This window comes from Myodes glareolus, chromosome 7 (assembly GCF_982192425.1).
Source record: "Myodes glareolus chromosome 7, mMyoGla1.1, whole genome shotgun sequence".
Lineage (NCBI taxonomy): Eukaryota > Metazoa > Chordata > Mammalia > Rodentia > Cricetidae > Myodes > Myodes glareolus.
Genome location: NC_142032.1, coordinates 77,397,799 through 77,415,341, shown reverse-complemented (window position 1 = coordinate 77,415,341; position 17,543 = coordinate 77,397,799). Strand labels below are relative to the sequence as shown.

Sequence of the window (17,543 nt, the reverse complement as noted above, 5' to 3'; positions counted from 1 at the left end):
GCCGCGGCAGCAGCTGGTCTCGGTGTAAACAAGTCGAGGCGGCTGCGATCCGGGCCGGGGGGGGACGGCGCCCATCAGGAGCGCCCCCCACTCCCAGGCCAGGCTACCCCGCGGACCGGGTCCTCCACGCGCCCAGGCGAGGTGAGGCCTGCGCCGACGTCGCTGCGCGTCGCCCCCGCCCCGCAAGCGAGGACTGTCCCTTCCCCCGCGCGCGTCCCCCCCATCCCCTCGCCCCAGGTGAGCCCCGGGGTCTCAGGTAAGGCTTGGCGATGCAGGTAAGATGTCCTCAGCGCAGATGAGGCTCGGCGCCTCCAGGTAAAAGCCCCTCCTCTCCCCAGGGGACCCTCCTCCTTTGATGAGGCCTCCTGCCTCCTCCAGGTGAGAGACCCTTTCCCCAAGCGAACTCCACGTACCCCACATTTGCCCTGCCCCTCGTCCAGATAGGGTCCCAAGGACTAGTCAGTTCCTTACCGCCCCGTACTCCCTCGAAACTGAAAACTGGCAGCCCATCCACTCTGAAGCCCCTTCTTCCCTTTTCAGATGCCAGCTCAGCAGGGGTGAGGCCAGAAGCAGGTGGGTGACTCACCTGGAACTCCTCCTAGCCTCAGTTTACCCGCTGATGCAACCTGAGGCCTCCTCAGTGAGTCAAAACTGAAATGACTCTGGTCCCTGGTGAGACTGCTGGCTCTAGGGAAAGGAGAGAGCAGCCAAGTGTGACAGAGTCCCCATAGTTTTGGGCTTGCCTACATATGTGTGGCCTTGGTCCTAACAGCCCACCTCTCTTCCTTGGCAGGCACTGGGCTCCCTCTGCTCCCCGTGGGCCGCTCCCCGCGTGGGGCCACTGCCCTTGGCCCCCGCCATGGTGCGGATTTCGAAGCCCAAGACGTTTCAGGCCTACTTGGATGATTGTCACCGGAGGTATAGCTGTGCCCACTGCCGAGCTCACCTGGCCAACCACGACGACCTCATCTCCAAGGTAAGCAGGGCACATTTGAATCTAGAATGGCAATGGGCTGCCTGGCAACTCCCCATCAATAGCCCTAACCCCTTCCTCTCGTCTTCCCACTACCCTCCAGTCCTTCCAGGGCAGTCAGGGGCGTGCCTACCTCTTCAATTCTGTGTGAGTATTCACCTCCTTCCTTTCTTTTCCTGACCTCTGTTGTGACCTGTGACCCCTGGCATCATGCCCAGCCCATATTCCCAGAGTCCCTTGTTTCAGACAGGAAGCCATGATCAAGCCTCTCTTAGAGCCAAAAACAGACACTCAGCATACTAGCTGGAGGGAGGCTGTGGGGTGCTGAGACCCTCCCTGGGACCACCCGTTGTCCCCACAGGGTGAACGTGGGCTGCGGACCAGCAGAGGAGCGGGTGCTGCTGACAGGTCTTCATGCTGTCGCTGACATCCACTGCGAGAACTGCAAGACCACCTTGGGCTGGAAATATGTGAGTTCATGATCTCTGACCCCAGACTGGCCTTTGACCTAACCTCACATCCCTTCTTCCTCGAAAGCATTCACCTTTCAGAGTAGGACCTGGCCCAGCACAGACAAAACAGACTTTCTCCCCAGTGATTGCCATTGGCCCTTTGTGTTCTACAGAGCTTTGGGGATGTTCCACTTCCCTCAAAGGCACCAGTGCCCCATCCTAGAGACGAAGAGCAAGTAGAGTCAGCATTTTTGATTGAATGCTTATATTCTACGCGCATGAACACACTTGGTGTATAGTCTCTCACTCAGTCATTACAACGGTTCTGATGGCAGAATCTATTCCAGAAGACAAGGCGGGGGGGGGGGGGGGGTCTGAAGATGTTAGGACATTTGCCTCAGATTACATAGCTAAGACCCTGCATCGATGTGGAAGTTAGGTCCACAGATCTCCTCTGCACAGCTCACATTGCTTCTGATGCTGTCTAGCATCTGATTTCACAACCTCAAGTCTCATTTCCTTATGTGGCATTGGAGCATAAAGCCACTAGCTGGGGTGGAAGATCTTTATGAATACCAGATTAGATGTTACAAAGGGGGTGCTTTTGGGAGTGTACAAGGAATTGGGTTGGGCAAAGCATTACTTGGAGTGGTTCTTGTGAGCTGGAGGCCCCAGTCAGAGACAGATAGTCCTAACCTGACTTTACCTCTGGCCCCTGCTGCAGATTTTCTGTGTGTCCCTGGCCCCTCTGAAGTTCCTAAAATGTGCCCTAGGCCAGAAGTTAAAAACTCAAATGTCAGCGAGGCAGTAGTGGCACGTGCCTTTAATCCCAGAACTCAGGAGACAAAGGCAGGCGGACCTCTATAAATTCAAGGCCAGCCTAGTCTACCGACTGAGTTCCAGGGCTGCCCTGAGAAACTCTGTCTTGAAAAACAAAAAACCAAATTCAAATGTCAGCAGGATGTGGTGTTACATACCTTTAATCCCAGCACTCAGGAAGCAGAGGCAGAAGCTTGAGTTCTAAGCCCACCTAGAATACACAGTTCCAAGACAGCTAGGGCTACATAGACCCTGTCTCAAAAAACAATAAAAACCCTCAAATGTCTGGAAAGCCAAGCAGATATTGTGGATTTGTAAATGGGTAGCATAGATTTAGGGCAGGAAAAGCAGGCTGGGGCAAAATGGAGTGAGCATGTATATTTAGTTTGGTATGTAAGTTTTATTGTGTTTTTTTTTTAATGTGGTGCTTGTAATAAATCCAGGCCCTCCCACATGCTAATCATCTCCAACCCCTAAAGTTATTTATATTAGGCGATCTGCTATCTAAACAACACTATCTATAGGCTGAAATGGCCCTCCAGCCACCAGTTTGCTATCCCTGGACTGTGAAATGAAGTCTGATAGGGACTTCCATGTCCTCCCTGTTGGAGCTGTCATTAATGTTCTAAAGGTACCCACGACTCCACGTTCCAGTCCCGGTGAAAAACGGCCCTGCCGGTTCTGTGTTTGTGGGCAGGTAGCTGGGCTTCTCTGGGCCACAGTTTTTTCATACATAAAACAAGATCAATCACATCCATTTTCCAGCCCCATTGCCTAGCGGTAAAAGTCTTGTCCATGGACGGCAGCCCTTTCTCTCCTTTTCAGGAGCAAGCCTTTGAGAGCAGCCAGAAATACAAAGAGGGGAAGTACATCATTGAACTCAACCACATGATCAAAGACAACGGCTGGGACTGACCTAGCTCCTGACGCATGTGGCTTCACCCTGGCCTGGCCGCCAGGGGGAGCCACTGGTTTCGCTCCTCCTCAAGGGAGCTCTGTAACCTTGGCGTCCCCACAGGGGAAGGATCCAGCTCCTGTACATATATTTTATTGCATGCACTGTGAACTTGGGGGGAGACCAGGAGGGGAATTGCACCCCCAGCACCTCCCTGCGATCTGGCTGGCTTGGATCTCATTTTTTAACCCCTTCTTGTCCTGCCTGTCCCATAGATATGGCCTGTGTGCTGCTCTCATGGCCCTGGTGCACTATCTTTCTGTGAACTTCTCCCACTGGATCCCTCTTATCCGCAGCGTGTCTGTTCTCATTCTGTAGCGTTTGTAAATAATAAAACAGTGGAATGGAGACTGCCCATGGCTCACATGGAATACAAGAAAGGGGGACCTGGAATTCAAGCTCCTTTCCTATAGACAGGTTACATTTTGGGCCTCAGCAGGAGGGATGGGGTAGGAACAGTAGGCCAAGATGTTCTAACCTTTGACCTCTTGCCAGTGTATGTCTTGGCTTTAATGCCTAGGAGGCAGCTTCAGGGAAGGCCACCTCTTCCCTGAAGGCTTAGATACCCTTACTTGGACTACAATTCCCAGCAACCCCAGCACAGACTGTCTGTGGCCTTTGCGTGTACCTGGCGCAGTGCTTGCTGGGAAATGTAGTTGTGTTTCTCGGCGCAAGACTTCACGCCTAGCATGAGATATTAGACTGTGGAGTTGTGCACTCCCCTCAACTTCTGAGATTTGGGAAGTTTTTCAAACTGTAAAGCAAGGAGCACTCTAGGTTTTAGCCCTCTGCTGCGGTCTCTTGTGAAGATGCCCAGTGTCTGGCGTGTCAGCTCAGGCACCAACCCTGCACTTGTCCTCCCGTTAACTTCGCAAGGCTAGTCCTCCAAATGAACAAAACGGAGGGGTCACCTTCCAGAAAGTCTGCCTTTAGGGTCTAACCAGATCCAGATCCCACCCCTGCCCCCCACCCGGGCTTCCCCCTCCGTGGGAACGGAGACCAGCTGGCCGGAAGCGCCAAACTGCGTCCCTGTCCTAGCCCTAGGGATCAATCAGGCCGAGGAGTTAATTATGTAATGAGGGGGCAGGGGGTCGGGACTAGTGAAGCCGTGAGGGAGAGGGGAGGGTACCCAGGTATCCGGCCTCCTCTTGGACCCCTTCGAGGCCCCAGGGGTCTCCATTCCAGCCCACCTCCAGGGCCCCAGGGAGGGGAGGGGCTGTGATCACTGGTTTGGAAGGGGCTGTGCTGTGAGCTATAAAGGGGGCATCTCTTAGACTCTGGACTGTAGCAACGGGACACAAGGCCAGAAGCTACAACATGTACCATCCACGGGAGTTGTACCCCTCCCTGGGGACTGGCTACCGTCTGGGACACCCCCAGCCTGGGGCAGACTCTAGCTTCCCACCTGCCCTGGCAGAGGGCTACCGCTACCCTGGTGAGCGGTTGGATCGGCTCTGGGTAGGGGGCAGGAGACTGGGAATATGTGGTCTTCCCCTGGATCCTCATTCTTCCCACATCTCCAGATTTGGATACCTCTAAACTGGATTGCTTCCTCTCTGGGATTGAGGCAGCCCCTCATACTCTGTCTGCACCCCCTCCTTTGCCCCTTCTGCCAACTACTCTGGGCCCTGAGACAGCACCACCACCTCCAGAGGCCCTTCACTCGCTTCCTGGGGTCAGCCTGAGCCTGGAGAACCAGGAACTGTGGAAGGAGTTCAGCGCTGTGGGGACAGAGATGATCATCACGAAGGCTGGCAGGTGAGGGATGGCCAAGTCAGTTTCTAGAAGATAGAATTCCTGGGGACAGAGCTGTGTTTAGGAGTTTCTCCAGGGGTAGTAGAACCCAGAGAGCAGAATCTGACTGTGGCCTGACACTATTTGTGACCCTGGATGGACAGGAGTTACACTGTAACGAGGTTCAAGGATCAGTCCAGAGAGTCTGTGGCTGGGTTTAGGAGCCATTCTATTTAGGGTCAGAGAGGTCAGTCTGGGCCTGGGGCAAGGAAGTCTGGATGGGTTATAGGTTGGCATGTGGTCTAACTCAGAAACAGCCTATGAAAAGGGGCAAAGAGCAGCCAGTGACCAGTGTCAGAAAATCTGTCCAGGATCAGGGTCAGTATGTGGCTAAGTCCCAGCTCATCCTAGAAGATAAGTGCTCAGTGTGTGAGCTCTAGCAAGGTCTCTAAGGCCTGAGCCCTAGGTAAATCCTGTTTCTAGGACCCGGCACCTATTGTTTCTGAGGAAAGTTAGTCTTGCAGCCACAGTGATCAGCGCTGCACCAAGGTGGGAGCAAGCGACTCAGGCTTCAGGAAGAAAGCAGTCTCCCTTGTTTCCATAGAGTTTGAGGGGGACAGGAGTGAGGAGCCTGGGCAGAAAGGGGCAAGGGCTCTGAGACAGGATGCTATGGTATTGTAACAGAATGGAGAGTGAAGGGGCAAGTGGGGAGATGAACCTGCTGGGGCCTGTCAGAACCCCTAACCTGTCTGTTCCATCTCCCCATCTGTAAAATGGAGTAAGTCTTCCAGCTCTTAGATTCTGCACTTGAGGTTCTAATTACACCTCCCTTGCTCTTACTGTGCCAAAATTGAGGTCCCTGTTGCTAGTTCCTTTGCTGGTGCTGGGCTCACTTCTGGTAGTGGGTAGCTCCAGCCCTCTCCCTTCTTCCCCTCCCCTGTGCAGGCGCATGTTCCCTGCTTGCCGAGTGTCGGTCACTGGCCTGGATCCGGAGGCCCGCTACTTGTTCCTTTTGGATGTGGTTCCAGTGGATGGGGCTCGATACAGGTGGCAGGGCCAGCACTGGGAGCCTAGTGGCAAGGCTGAACCCCGCCTGCCAGACCGTGTCTACATTCACCCTGACTCTCCTGCCACGGGTGCCCACTGGATGCGGCAACCAGTATCCTTCCATCGCGTTAAGCTCACCAACAGCACGCTGGACCCCCATGGCCACGTGAGGCCCAGGCTGGGACTCCTTGGTTGGGTTTAGGGTGGTACTGGGTGGAAGACAGGCTGGAGCCCAGGCCAGGGAGTCACCCCATGTCTTCCCTCCCAGCTGATCTTGCACTCCATGCATAAGTACCAGCCCCGAATCCACTTGGTGAGGGCCACCCAGCTTTGCAGCCAACACTGGGGGGGTGTGGCCTCCTTCAGATTTCCTGAGACCACATTCATCTCTGTGACAGCCTACCAGAACCCTAGGGTGAGTAACCTTGCCTGAGGGAGGGGCAGTGCCCTGCCCAGGCTACTGGGGCCTTGACCTGGATGTGTGTTCTCAGATCACACAGCTGAAGATTGCAGCCAATCCCTTTGCCAAAGGTTTCCGAGAGAATGGCAGAAACTGTAAGAGGTGGGCATCATTCATTCAATGGGTATTTACTAATTACTTACTGTGTGCCAGGCACTGGGAACATGATAGTAAGTAGTAAAAACACTTCTCCACTCTTGATTCAACAAATACTTAAGGTTTCTCAGTCCTCATACAATTGATATTCTAGTGGGCAGTGCAGCAGACAAAACCAAGAGAAACCTAGGATGTTCTAGTGAGCAATAAGGCATGGGGAGGATAGGAAGGCCCAGAGGAAGTGGCAGATAAAAAGCACCCTGCGGACATTAGAGAAAGACCTGAAGGTAAGGGTTAGGAGCCTTGTGGGTGCCTGCCAAAGCAGTGCAAAGGCCCCAGGCACAAGTGTATCACAGTGAGGCAGAAGAAAAAGCAAGTCAGGGAAGTGACTGGAAGGCAGACACTGCCTACCAATGAGAGACTTGGGTGTGGGCCCTGGGGAGAGCGTCTCGTCTACCCCAAGACAGTGACTGGTTCACTGGCTCACATGTAGACAGTGGCACATCATGAGGGAGGCATTCCTGCCTACAAAGTCAGGTGCAGCAAGCCTCTGGAGAGGCTGCGATACGGCTGATGGCCGGCCTTTGCAGTCGGGAAGGTGCTGTATCGGATTTTAATACCCAAGGGGGAAAGCACTGACGAGCCAAGTTCAAGTCAGAGAGAAACCTCTGCTCTGCTGCCTTTTAGTGGCTTCTCTGGCCTTCAGTTTCTTATCTGTAAAGTGGGTATAATATAGCCCCTGCCCAACAGGGTGCCTGGGAGAGTTAAGTACTATTAGTGCTATCATCATCATCATCATTCCCCAGGGAGCGAGATGCTCGTGTGAAGAGGAAACTTCGGGGTCCAGAGCCAGCGGCCACAGAGACCTGTGGGAGTGGGGGTGAGTGCTGTCCTCATGGTGAGGCCAAACTTGAGACACTGAGCCTTCCCTAGCCAACCTGTACCTTCTGTCTCCTCAGATACACCAGGGGGGCCCTGTGACTCCACCCTAGGTGGGGACATTCGGGACTCAGATACAGAGCAGACTCCAGCCCCCCGGGAAGCTCCTCCATGTGGTGGTCCCAGCGCTGAGGCCTACCTCCTCCACCCTGCAGCTTTCCACGGAGCTCCCGGTCACCTACCAGCCAGGTAAGGTGCTCCAGGAGGGCTGGGTGCTCCAGGAGGGCTGGCCTCTTCTGATACCTCTCTCCTGACTTCAGGAACCCCAGCTTCCCTGAGGCTCCAGACCCTGGGCGCCCAGCTCCCTACTCAGCTGCATTCCTGGAGCTACAGCCTGGACCAGGGGGTTCTGCCTACCAGGCAGCTCCATCTGTAACATCCTTTGCTCCACATTTCATCCAAGGGGGCCCCTTCCCTCTACCATACCCAGGACCTGGAAGTTATCTGGACATGGGATCCAAGCCAATGTACTGAGCCATGATGTAGTAAGCCAAGAGGGGGCCTATGCCATCTTCCCTTTAAAACCTCCTGCTCCCTTCCCCCAGCCTGGTAGCACCCTCATTCAAGTGCCCCCACTACCACCAAATGGCTGCCTTGGGCCTTTCTCTCCTCTACCCCTTACTTCACACCTTGATTTCACTCCACCCCCTCTGGCTTCAAAGCTCAGGCAAGGCTGCTCAGAGTCCAGCTGGGGCCAGCTTCCCCTTCTCAGCTCTCACCTTAGTGTGAATGGAGGGAGACTTTGCCTGGCCAAATGGGGCCCCAGCCCAGCACCCCCACCTCCTGGGGGCCTCATCACTGGTGTAAGTCACACCAGTTTGTTCTCAGGATCAGAGTATTTTTGGTTAATAAAACTCCAAAGACTCAGAAACTAATGGTGCTGGCCCTGGGGAAACCTGGGGGAGCCACAGCTTTAAGGGGAGACCCAAGCAGTTTCCAGATGCTTGCCCTTGTGGATGTGAAGTAGCCTGCTCTGAAGGTGTTCCCCCTCTGGAAGATGGGTAACTTCCCTCACAATGGTTGTTTAAGAATTAAGGCTGTCCTGGAACCTGGCCTTTACCCAGAACTAAGCAAGCCTTTGGGAAAGATCACCATATGGAGCCTGAAGGCTCCAAGCCAGGGGACAAACAGGACAGGTCTCCATGTCCACCTCAGTCAAACCCGACAGAAACCCAGAACCCCAGTACTAGTTTTCTTGTTTTATTAGAATTTTTTTTCTTTTTTTTTCTCAAAATGTTTTATCTAAAAACAAAACCAAAAAAGAAAAAAAGAAAAAAAAAAAAGGAAAAATGACTGGAAAACTTCATGGACAAAGTGGGAGGAGAGGAAGCCCAGAGCAGAAGCCCCAACCTCTCCAGAGCAGTCCGCACCCTGGGGCCAGCCAAGCCAGGCAGCCCCTCCACACCAGCCTCCGTCTGGGAAGAGGGCAGTCACAGTGGTCCGAGGGCCAGAGGGGCTGGGGCCAAGGAGTCACAGGAAATAGTCGGCCACCGGCTTCTTGGAGGGGATGCCACGTGTTTCTTGGGGTGCAGCTTCAAAGATGATGAAATCTTTCTGGAGATGCTCATCCAGTTCCAAGATGGCTGCCACATTCCCACAGCTGGATTTGGGAAACAGCACCGTTAGCAACAGCGGCCTAGATTTCTACCCTCACCCTGGCTCCTGGTCCTGCCAGCTTACCGGTAGCAGTAATTAGGTGCTGACCACACAGTAAGCACGGTCTCATTGAAGTGCCACTTGTAACCTTCCATCACCAATTGGTGGGCACGGCAGATCATGTCAATGTCATTGGCTGCATTGAACTGGGCCACCACATCACTGCCAAACAGGTAGCCTGCCCCACGGGGGCTCACTCCCCAGCCTGTGGTGTCTGAGACAAGACAAGGACAATGCGTGGGCTTCTCTGGCTAACTACTATACCACAGAATTAAAAGCCTGTGCCTCTTCCCTCATCAACCTTGCCTTCTTCTAGGGAATCCTGAAGACAGGATAGCAAATGCTGGAGCAGAGGAGCTCTGAGGAGAAAGACTGCCTCATGGCTGGCCCTCCTCATCAGCGGCCATACGGTTGACTGTCCAAGCAGCACTTAGTGATAGGAGGCACTCACAGCCAGAGTACCAGCCATCAACGACTCCTGGCAGTGAGGTCACTTTATGCCCCATGGGGCAGACTGCAGTAGCAATGATGGGATTGAAGGATATGCTTAGGACTGGTATGCAGAAAGCCAAGCTTTAAATTTCAGCTCTGCCCTCAACTAGAACCAAACAAAATAAGGAACCCTCGGAGGTCACTGTTCTAGGGGAACTGCTTTCCCCTCCAGAGAAGCTACTGTTAAGGTCTATGGCCTCTTCCCACCCAGGGAGCCAATGATTTCATCCTAAACAGACCCTATGAGCCATGAAACTCGGGCCCACCACTACAGGCCTCAGTACACCACCACTCATGCTTTCTGCTCTTATGGAGGGTCCAGTCAAGCAGTGGAAGGCAGAGACCAGTGTGGACCAAACTTGCCCTCCCCTCCCCTCCCCTGCCCTGACACTCCTCTCATCATACTCTCGCTTAATCCAGTCTCCACAGCTGAAGGGACAGCCAGTTCAGGTACCGCCCTCACCTTCAGGGTCAGACCATAAGAGGTCACACATGGGTCCATCATGGGGTACCTCTTGCTTCCGGTCAATCGTCCGGATCTGGTCCAGGGTCTGGATGGAAGGGGAGAGGCCCCCATGCACACAGAAGATCTAGAAGGGAGTGTAATACCAGAGAGAATGGAGGTGGAAGCCCAGAGACCCACCACTGCCCCACCCCCAAGGAGATCCCAGCCAACCTACCTTGCCATCAATGATGGCAGACAGGCTGAGGTAGTCAAAGATCTCAGTGCAGTAGCGCCAGACAGTCACTGAGCCATATTTGCGCAAGCACTCATCATAGAAGCCATAGACCTGGGTGATCTGGCGGCTCTCGTGATTGCCCCGGATCAAAGTAATGCGGTCAGGATATCGAACCTAAGGGCAGCACCAAGCCAGGACTGGTTCTAGTCTCCATCCTCCACTTAGCCCCTCCCAAATCTCCAAGATATATCCAGCAGCCTCACTCGGTCTTCACCATGATCTGCCTAACCTAGACTCCTGTTACCTCTTACATAATCATGGTGTCCCTGCCTCACAGGCTCCTAAGGGGCCTTTTCCAGAGTACCACAAGACCAATGATTCCTCTCACCTGCCAGACTCAGGGTCCAGTCCTCAGTGCCCCGCCCCGCCCCGCCCCGCCCGCTCACCAATGAACTCTCCCACTCCACTCAACTCCTGCTGCTCCCTGAACACACGGCCTCCCTCTGCCTCCCAGAACTCACATCACCAGCCTCTTCCTCAAGGGCTCAGGAGACGGCCCCACTCATGGCAGCAGCCATGACCAGCCCCGCTAAGCACAGTCCACAGCCACAGTAAAGTTCCAAGGTAGGTGACAGGGAAGGTGACGAGGGCAGCAAGTAGTGGCCAAAGCTCGTGTTCCAGGGGCTAAGTGTCCTCACCTTAAGAGCCAGCAGGAGGAGGAAGGTTTCAACACTGTAGAAACCACGGTCCACAAAGTCTCCCATGAAGAGGTAGTTGGTCTCAGGGACATCGCCACCTACCTGGGAAGAGGGATATGGCTCTGCTTGGCCCCAAACTATCCTCTCTGGTTGCAGTGGCCAGAGTCTAGCTGAGCCCCTTGTCTCACCCAGAGACCAAGCAGCCTAAGGCCTCTCAGAGATCATGTCCTCCAGTCACCCCTAGTTCATAGCCCCAATGTCCCCCCACTCACTCTGAAAAGCTCCTTGAGGTCATAGAATTGTCCATGGATGTCACCACATACCTGGAAAGGAAGAATAGGTGGACAGAGTGGACAAAGGCACAGTCTTTTTGTTCCCAGGGATCATCTTTCAAAACATCTGCTACTTTCCAGGCCAGCCAGGGCTCTATCACTCCATCTTAGGACCCAAATTCCACCTTTAGTCCCAAGTGAGCCTGTTCTGGTATCATCTATCGCCCCACAGTGAGAGCCAACTGCTCTGGTGCAGGAGATATGTTTTTCCAGGTAGACCTGCAGCAGTGTCAGGAAGACTGGCTTCATCTGTTTGCCCCTGTGTCCAGCACAGTTACTAACATAGGGGTACTGTTTCACAAACTTCTGCCTGGGCTATGAGCACCCCACGACAAATCGAAATCCCTGCAGCATCCTTTATGTTCTTGTGGTACGGAAGCTAGAGCTCAGGGCCTCATGCATACTGGGAAAACACCCCATCATTAAGCTGCAAGCTCTGCCCACCATCTAATCTTATACCAGGGCTCACCTGAAGGTCGAGAAGCAAGAGGCCAGGGGTGTTCTAACCTCTCATAAATTTAGAGGTGGGGGATGTTATTAAACCACTTAGGATGTCCATGTGCCTCAAAATACCAAGTCAGGTTCTAAGAGACAGAGAGTACTCACTGTGACTGGCGAGTCCACCCTCTGCACGTTGCTCTCTTCTACCAAGATCTCTCTGGAGACATGAGAAGACCAGGGTCACCACAGTCTGGTCAGCCCAGCCCAATTCCTGACCTTTTTTGGAGGGAGGGAGGACATGAGGTAGTCCTTGAACCTCCATGAGGCAGAAGGAAGTCCCCATGACTTGGTCAGAAAGCACTGACCATGGCCTTCCACCACTCAATACCTGCTCATGGCTTCCTGCTGCCAAATGGACAAAGGCCAAGTTCTCACACCACCCCCAACCCCTATTCAAGCCCTTCCAAGCAGGCTGGGACATTTCCAGCCTTGATTCTCCCAGTGGTTCCCTCTCAAGAGGAGAGCACACACCCCTGGGAGGGAAGTCCCTTTTCCTTAGAGCACTGACTGTTCCTAGGCTGAGCTCTGACCTCACTCCCTACCAATCAGGGCCCTTCTCTCAGGCTATCCAAAGTAAGGGTAAGGCCCAGGGCAGGGTGCCCCAGATGCACCTTTTCAAAGGGTTGTGTTGCTCCTTCACTGTCGGCAATTAAAAGGGGGGGGGGGGGAACAAATATTTTTGAGATAGGGTCTCATTTTGTATCCATGGCTAGCCTGAAACTTAATGTATAGACCAAGATTGTCTCAAGGTCAAGAGATCTACCTGTTTCTGCCTCCTGTGTGCTACGATTAAAGCATTGCACCACCGTAGCATGAATTTACAGTATATGGAATTGGCTCTAGTTCTTGTAGTGCGAACTACTTCTCAGAATCCCTTCGGCGGTTCCTGTTGCCCTCCCATCTCCAAACCTGAGCTTGGTAAGCGCAGCACTAAGCTCACATGCAGGACAAGACAGTATAAACAACTGTGTTAGGGTCAGTGTCATGGGACGGCCAACACTGGGCAGATCCCAGGATTCCCAGCACAGAGATGCTGAAACACAAATGGCTCTCTCTGAGCTCAAGACCAGCCTCGTTCAAGGCCAGCTAGAGCTACGTGGGAGGAAACACAGGCAGACACAGTCTCTCTCTATCTCCACCCCCCACTCCCTGTCACACAGGATTGGAGGGGAAGGGTGAGGACCAAGCTACTGCTCTATTAAACAGGGTAGAAGCCACACTGAAGCAGCTCCCAGAAGAGGCAGGTAATCAGCCTCAACTGCTGCCTATGTATTTCCCTTCCACTCCTACCCTGCTTGAAGGTTCCGTCTCACTGTGCTCTGTCAGCTGGAGTCTTTCAAGGACTGGTGTCTCTTAAAAACGATAGCTTCAATCCACAAATACGCCACCACGAATATCAACACCTCATGACTTACAGTACCCAAACAGCACACTAAGTTTAATTCGAGCCCAGATCCACTGGAAGAATATTCACAATCATTTTACTGAACACAATCTGTTCTGCTTTACTGACTTCAAAATCATCACCACATAAAGTGGCAGAGCAGATTCAAGTCCAAAACTTCCTAGAAAACGCTGCCTCTCTCCATATCTATAGCGCCTAACTCCTCTAAGGTTTTTTTTGTGTGTTTTTTTTTTTTTGCTTTACTTTATGAGCCAGTCTCACATGGTGGCCTTGACCTAGCTGAAGATGACCCTAAACTCCTTAGCAGCCCCCCCCCCCCCCGTGCTTGGGAGTAGAGGTGTGACTTTTTAGTTCTTTATTTTTAACAGGGCCTCAGGCAGTAAACCAAACTGGTCTGAAATTATTATGTCCTATTCTAGTTTATCTACTATGTTTTTCTTAGGGTACCAGCCGAACACGAGAGTGACCCAACTCCATCTTCTTGAATCACAACTAAAAGGACCAGTGTTGGGAGAAGCGGTTCCATTCCTTCCTTGCTGGGTAAGTGGAACAATCACAGTCCGTGCTTGGTAAAGTGAGCACAAAACCACTTTCTCTAAATTTAAGGACTGATGGGATTGAGAGACTTTTACAAACCACAAGGTTTTTTTGTTGCCTTGAACCAGCTCTTTATTCAAAGCCTGTCCCAGAACTCAGTCCCTCCAAGAAACTTTCTCTTTAGCCCCAACAGGGCAGGCCGGTTTCCCTGAGTTTCCTAAAAACTTTCTGTCACTCGCTCTTACTCCATGAGAAACGCATCTACATCCGATCCCGTGGTTCCTGAGGTGGAGTGGCCCTCGAGACCGCTCCTCTCCGGGAATGCTTCCGGGATGGGACAAGCCCTAAAGTTCTCAGCTTAGTCCGCCCAGCCGGAACCCCTGGGCGACCGGCTGGCCGCTCTCCTGCGGGCCCGCGGGCTCACCTGGCCTTAGCGCACAGGGCCTTGACTTCGCTCTCTTTGATGAGCTCGCAGCGTCGTAGTTGCTCGATCTGCCGGTCCAGGTCGCTGATTTCCGCCATGGCCCACCCCCCCCCGGCGCGGGTCAGAGTCGGGGCCGCCGCCCCCTCCGGACCGCACAGGGGTCTCCTGGGAAAAGCGAAGGCGAGCCCGCCAATCAGAGGGCCCGTGCGGGAGGGGGGACTCGATTCTGGGACCGCCCCCCCCCTCCCCTCACGGCGGTGCGGGACCCTCGGCGTCCCGCTGCCCCGGCCGTACCCCGCCAACTCCCGTCGAACCCCGCGGGCCCGCGCTAAGGACGGTGGCCTAGAGGGGCCTCGGACAATTACCGCCGCTAGGACTCCGGCTGGGGCTCTCCGACTCCCCACTTTTCTCCGCTTTGGGCCTCCGCCACCGTCGCTTCTACTTCCGGCCCCGCCGCGGAAGCAAAGGGAGGCCAGATCTGTCGCGCGCCGGAAGTGACATATCCCGATCACGCCCCTCTCGCGGCACGCGGAAGGAGGAACTAAGGAATCGGAAGTGGGCGGGCGACGGAGTCTAGTATACCAGCGTTAGCGTGTTTCAATTATGTACGCCAAATGACGTAAGCTCTGATAGACTTGTCATCTCACATTACACTTTTCTCTTGCCTGCTTTCTGTCCTTCTGCTACAGGTCCGAGGGTGAAGCTGCCATATTCATCATTGCTTTTCCACTGTTTAGAATAAAGCCAAGTATTGCAGACATGTATAGTTGTTCAATGAATGGGCCAACCCTAGCCACTTTTTTTTTTTTTTACTTATTATGTATAGTCTGTCTGCAAACCAGAAGAGGGCACCAGACCTCATTACAGATGGTTGTAAACCACCATGTGGTTGCTGGGAATTGAACTCAAGACCTTTGGAAGAGCAGGCAATGCTCTTAACCGCTGAGCCATCTCTCCAGCCCCCCAGCCACTCATCTTGCATGGCGCGGCCCTAAACGTTTGCCACGGGATTTCGGAACCTGGGCCAGGTATGTGGCACACCTGTTGTAATCCCAGAATACTGAGGTTGAGGCTGGATCGTGGATTTGAGACTGTCACAGCTACATAGTAAATATTCAAAAACAAAACCCACCAAGATGATATATTTGATAAAGACTTGAATAAAGACTTTAGATTTGATCAAGCCTAACTGACCTGAACTGGACCCTCAGGACACACAGGGTGATCAGAGAGAGAAAACACACACAAGCTTAAGTCTAACTGAAAAAAATAAAGTGCCTACTCCATTCATACAGAGCTTCGTTTTAGGACTCCCTGGACTCCAAAATAGTCTAACATGTTTCTTTTTGTTGACAGGGTCTCACTGTGGCTCAGAATGGCCCAAAATTTACAAAACATCCATCTGTGCTGACTCTAACTCACAGCAAATCTTGTCTCAGCCTCCCAAGTACTAATTACAGGTGTTATGCAACCCACACCCAACATAACTTCCTATTGCCTGGACATACTCCTTCAACGTGGCAATGGCTCAGGTTAACATGCTCAGTTGCAAAACTAAAAATTTGGTGTTTGAACCAAAGTTCAAATGTGAACCCAGAAAAAGCGGTTTTCATCTCCCGTTTTACTTTCTGAAACTCAAAGCACCACAAAAGCTAAGACCCAACACTCCAAATTCACACTGAAAGTCTTCTGCTTCCTTAGCCCTCTGATAGGTTACAGATTTTAATCTTCCAAGTCTCCACTTTTGCACATCACCTTAGGAATTTTTAGCTTTTGTTTTGTTTTTCAAGGCAGGGTTTCTCTGTGTAACAGCCCTGGCAGTTCCAGAACTTGCTTTGTAGACCAGGCTGGCCTCGAACTCAGTTCTCCTGCCTCTGCTTCCTGAGTGCTCAGTTGAAATCTTTTTCAGTTTTCTACTGGCCCTCAGTTTTTATGTGCTTTAAGATCTGTTTCCTAAAAGCCAGGAGACGCACACCTTTGATCCCTGCAGAAGCAAGTGGATCTGTCTACAGAGTTCCAGCATACCCAGGACTACACAGAGAAACCTTGTCTCAAAATAAAAAACAAAACCACACATACATACAAAAAAACAAAATCAGAGCTGGGCAGTGCTGGCACAGGCCTTTAATCCCAGCAGTTGGGAGGCAGAGGCAGGCAGATCCTGAGTTCAAGGCCAACCTGGTCTACAAAAACTAGGACAGGCTTCACTGCTACAGAGAAACCATCTTGAAAAACAATCAAAAGACTGTCCTAGAGTTACATGTGGTGTGCAAAGAAGTGAAACCAAAGTTCAGAAGACTAGAGATTTAATTTTCTTTGAAGTGCTTTGATGGAACCAGGGCTTATGAATCTAAGTGCTCACCCAATGAGCACTATCCCCAGCCTGGGCTTGGTTTAGCTATAGAAAATACATAGACGTGGACAGCAGAGATCATGTTTTGATACTCCTAAACTGTCCTACACATAACACTATATCACATATCACATATCACTATAACAGAAAAAGTGCAAAAAATTTTAAGGGAAATCAGAACAGAAAGGATCCAGAGTAGGAAGGCTGGAGATACCACAGGAAACAAAATGGTTCAGACTAAACAAGTCCCTATTTAATACCTAGAATCATCAGCAACATTACATACATTATTAGAGCTAAGATGGGGCAGCACTTTAAAATACTTATTGCTCTTGCAGAACCCAGATTCAATTGCCAGCAGCAACATACTGGCTCACAACCATGAAAAGGTCTAGGTTCAAGGGGTCTGAAACCCTCTTCTGGCCAAGGGCATCAGGCACTAATTGCACACACACACACCTTCAGGCAGACACTTTAAAAAAAAAAAAAATCCGACACCCAACATTGGGTGGCAAGGATTCAAAGACTGCCCCATGCTTTGGTGTGGGCCCCTTGTTCTAGCATCAAGGAACACCAACAACTCAGCGGCTCCATTTTCAACCCGGAACCTGAGTTCTGCAGTTGTAGACCTAAGAATTCTTTGTGTATCCATATGTCTGAGAGGATTCTCGATTCTTCAAAAGGATCCATGTTCTCAAAAACCTAAAAAGCTGTTGGTAATTCCATTTCATGTTGCATGCAATCGGAAAGCAGCTGCTCTATGCCACCAATAAACTTTTATCTTGGGCAAGATAACAAAGCCTAAGTTAAGACTGAGAGGGCTAGGGATATAGAGCAGAGGTCAAGTCCTTGCCTAGTATTGATGAACCCTGGATTGGATCCCAGTATGGCTTAAACTGGGCACTGTGCCCTATGCTTATAAACCCAGCACTCAGAAGGTGAGCAAATCAGTCACCTTCAATTAGAAGGGGTCACCACACATCACAGTAA

The 17,543-nt window shown here is 52.1% G+C and overlaps 3 protein-coding genes across 7 annotated transcripts; 2 read left to right on the top strand and 1 right to left on the bottom strand.

Moving 5' to 3' along the window:
* Positions 1-2: 2 nt before the first annotated feature.
* Positions 3-3,547, top strand: Ypel3 (yippee like 3). 4 transcript variants are annotated; one of them, XM_048454915.3, is made up of 5 exons: positions 9-141; positions 794-976; positions 1,077-1,120; positions 1,335-1,443; positions 3,070-3,547. In XM_048454915.3, the coding sequence occupies exons 2-5, from the start codon at positions 860-862 to the stop codon at positions 3,157-3,159; spliced, it is 360 nt and encodes a 119-aa protein (XP_048310872.1). In that variant the 5' UTR covers positions 9-141; positions 794-859; the 3' UTR covers positions 3,160-3,547. The 4 variants fall into 4 exon arrangements, with proteins under 4 accessions (XP_085549220.1, XP_048310872.1, XP_085549221.1 ...); XM_085693096.2 differs by lacking the exon at positions 9-141 and adding an exon at positions 605-640; XM_085693094.2 differs by lacking the exon at positions 1,077-1,120 and having other exon boundaries at positions 3-141.
* A 145-nt stretch (positions 3,548-3,692) lies between these two features.
* On the top strand, positions 3,693-8,346 carry Tbx6 (T-box transcription factor 6). 2 transcript variants are annotated; one of them, XM_048454909.3, is made up of 8 exons: positions 3,693-4,634; positions 4,723-4,957; positions 5,879-6,146; positions 6,249-6,395; positions 6,472-6,542; positions 7,343-7,416; positions 7,496-7,664; positions 7,745-8,346. In XM_048454909.3, the coding sequence occupies exons 1-8, from the start codon at positions 4,517-4,519 to the stop codon at positions 7,947-7,949; spliced, it is 1,287 nt and encodes a 428-aa protein (XP_048310866.1). In that variant the 5' UTR covers positions 3,693-4,516; the 3' UTR covers positions 7,950-8,346. The 2 variants fall into 2 exon arrangements, with proteins under 2 accessions (XP_048310866.1, XP_048310865.1); XM_048454908.3 differs by having other exon boundaries at positions 7,736-8,346.
* A 316-nt stretch (positions 8,347-8,662) lies between these two features.
* Ppp4c (protein phosphatase 4 catalytic subunit) lies at positions 8,663-14,716 on the bottom strand. The gene is made up of 9 exons (XM_048454912.3): positions 14,566-14,716; positions 14,201-14,365; positions 11,940-11,991; positions 11,274-11,324; positions 11,002-11,103; positions 10,304-10,477; positions 10,087-10,213; positions 9,156-9,345; positions 8,663-9,075 (listed from the first exon to the last, which is right to left on the bottom strand). Exons 2-9 carry the CDS (start codon positions 14,296-14,298, stop codon positions 8,946-8,948), a joined length of 924 nt encoding a protein of 307 aa, XP_048310869.1. The 5' UTR covers positions 14,299-14,365; positions 14,566-14,716; the 3' UTR covers positions 8,663-8,945.
* Between the last annotated feature and the right edge of the window lie 2,827 nt (positions 14,717-17,543).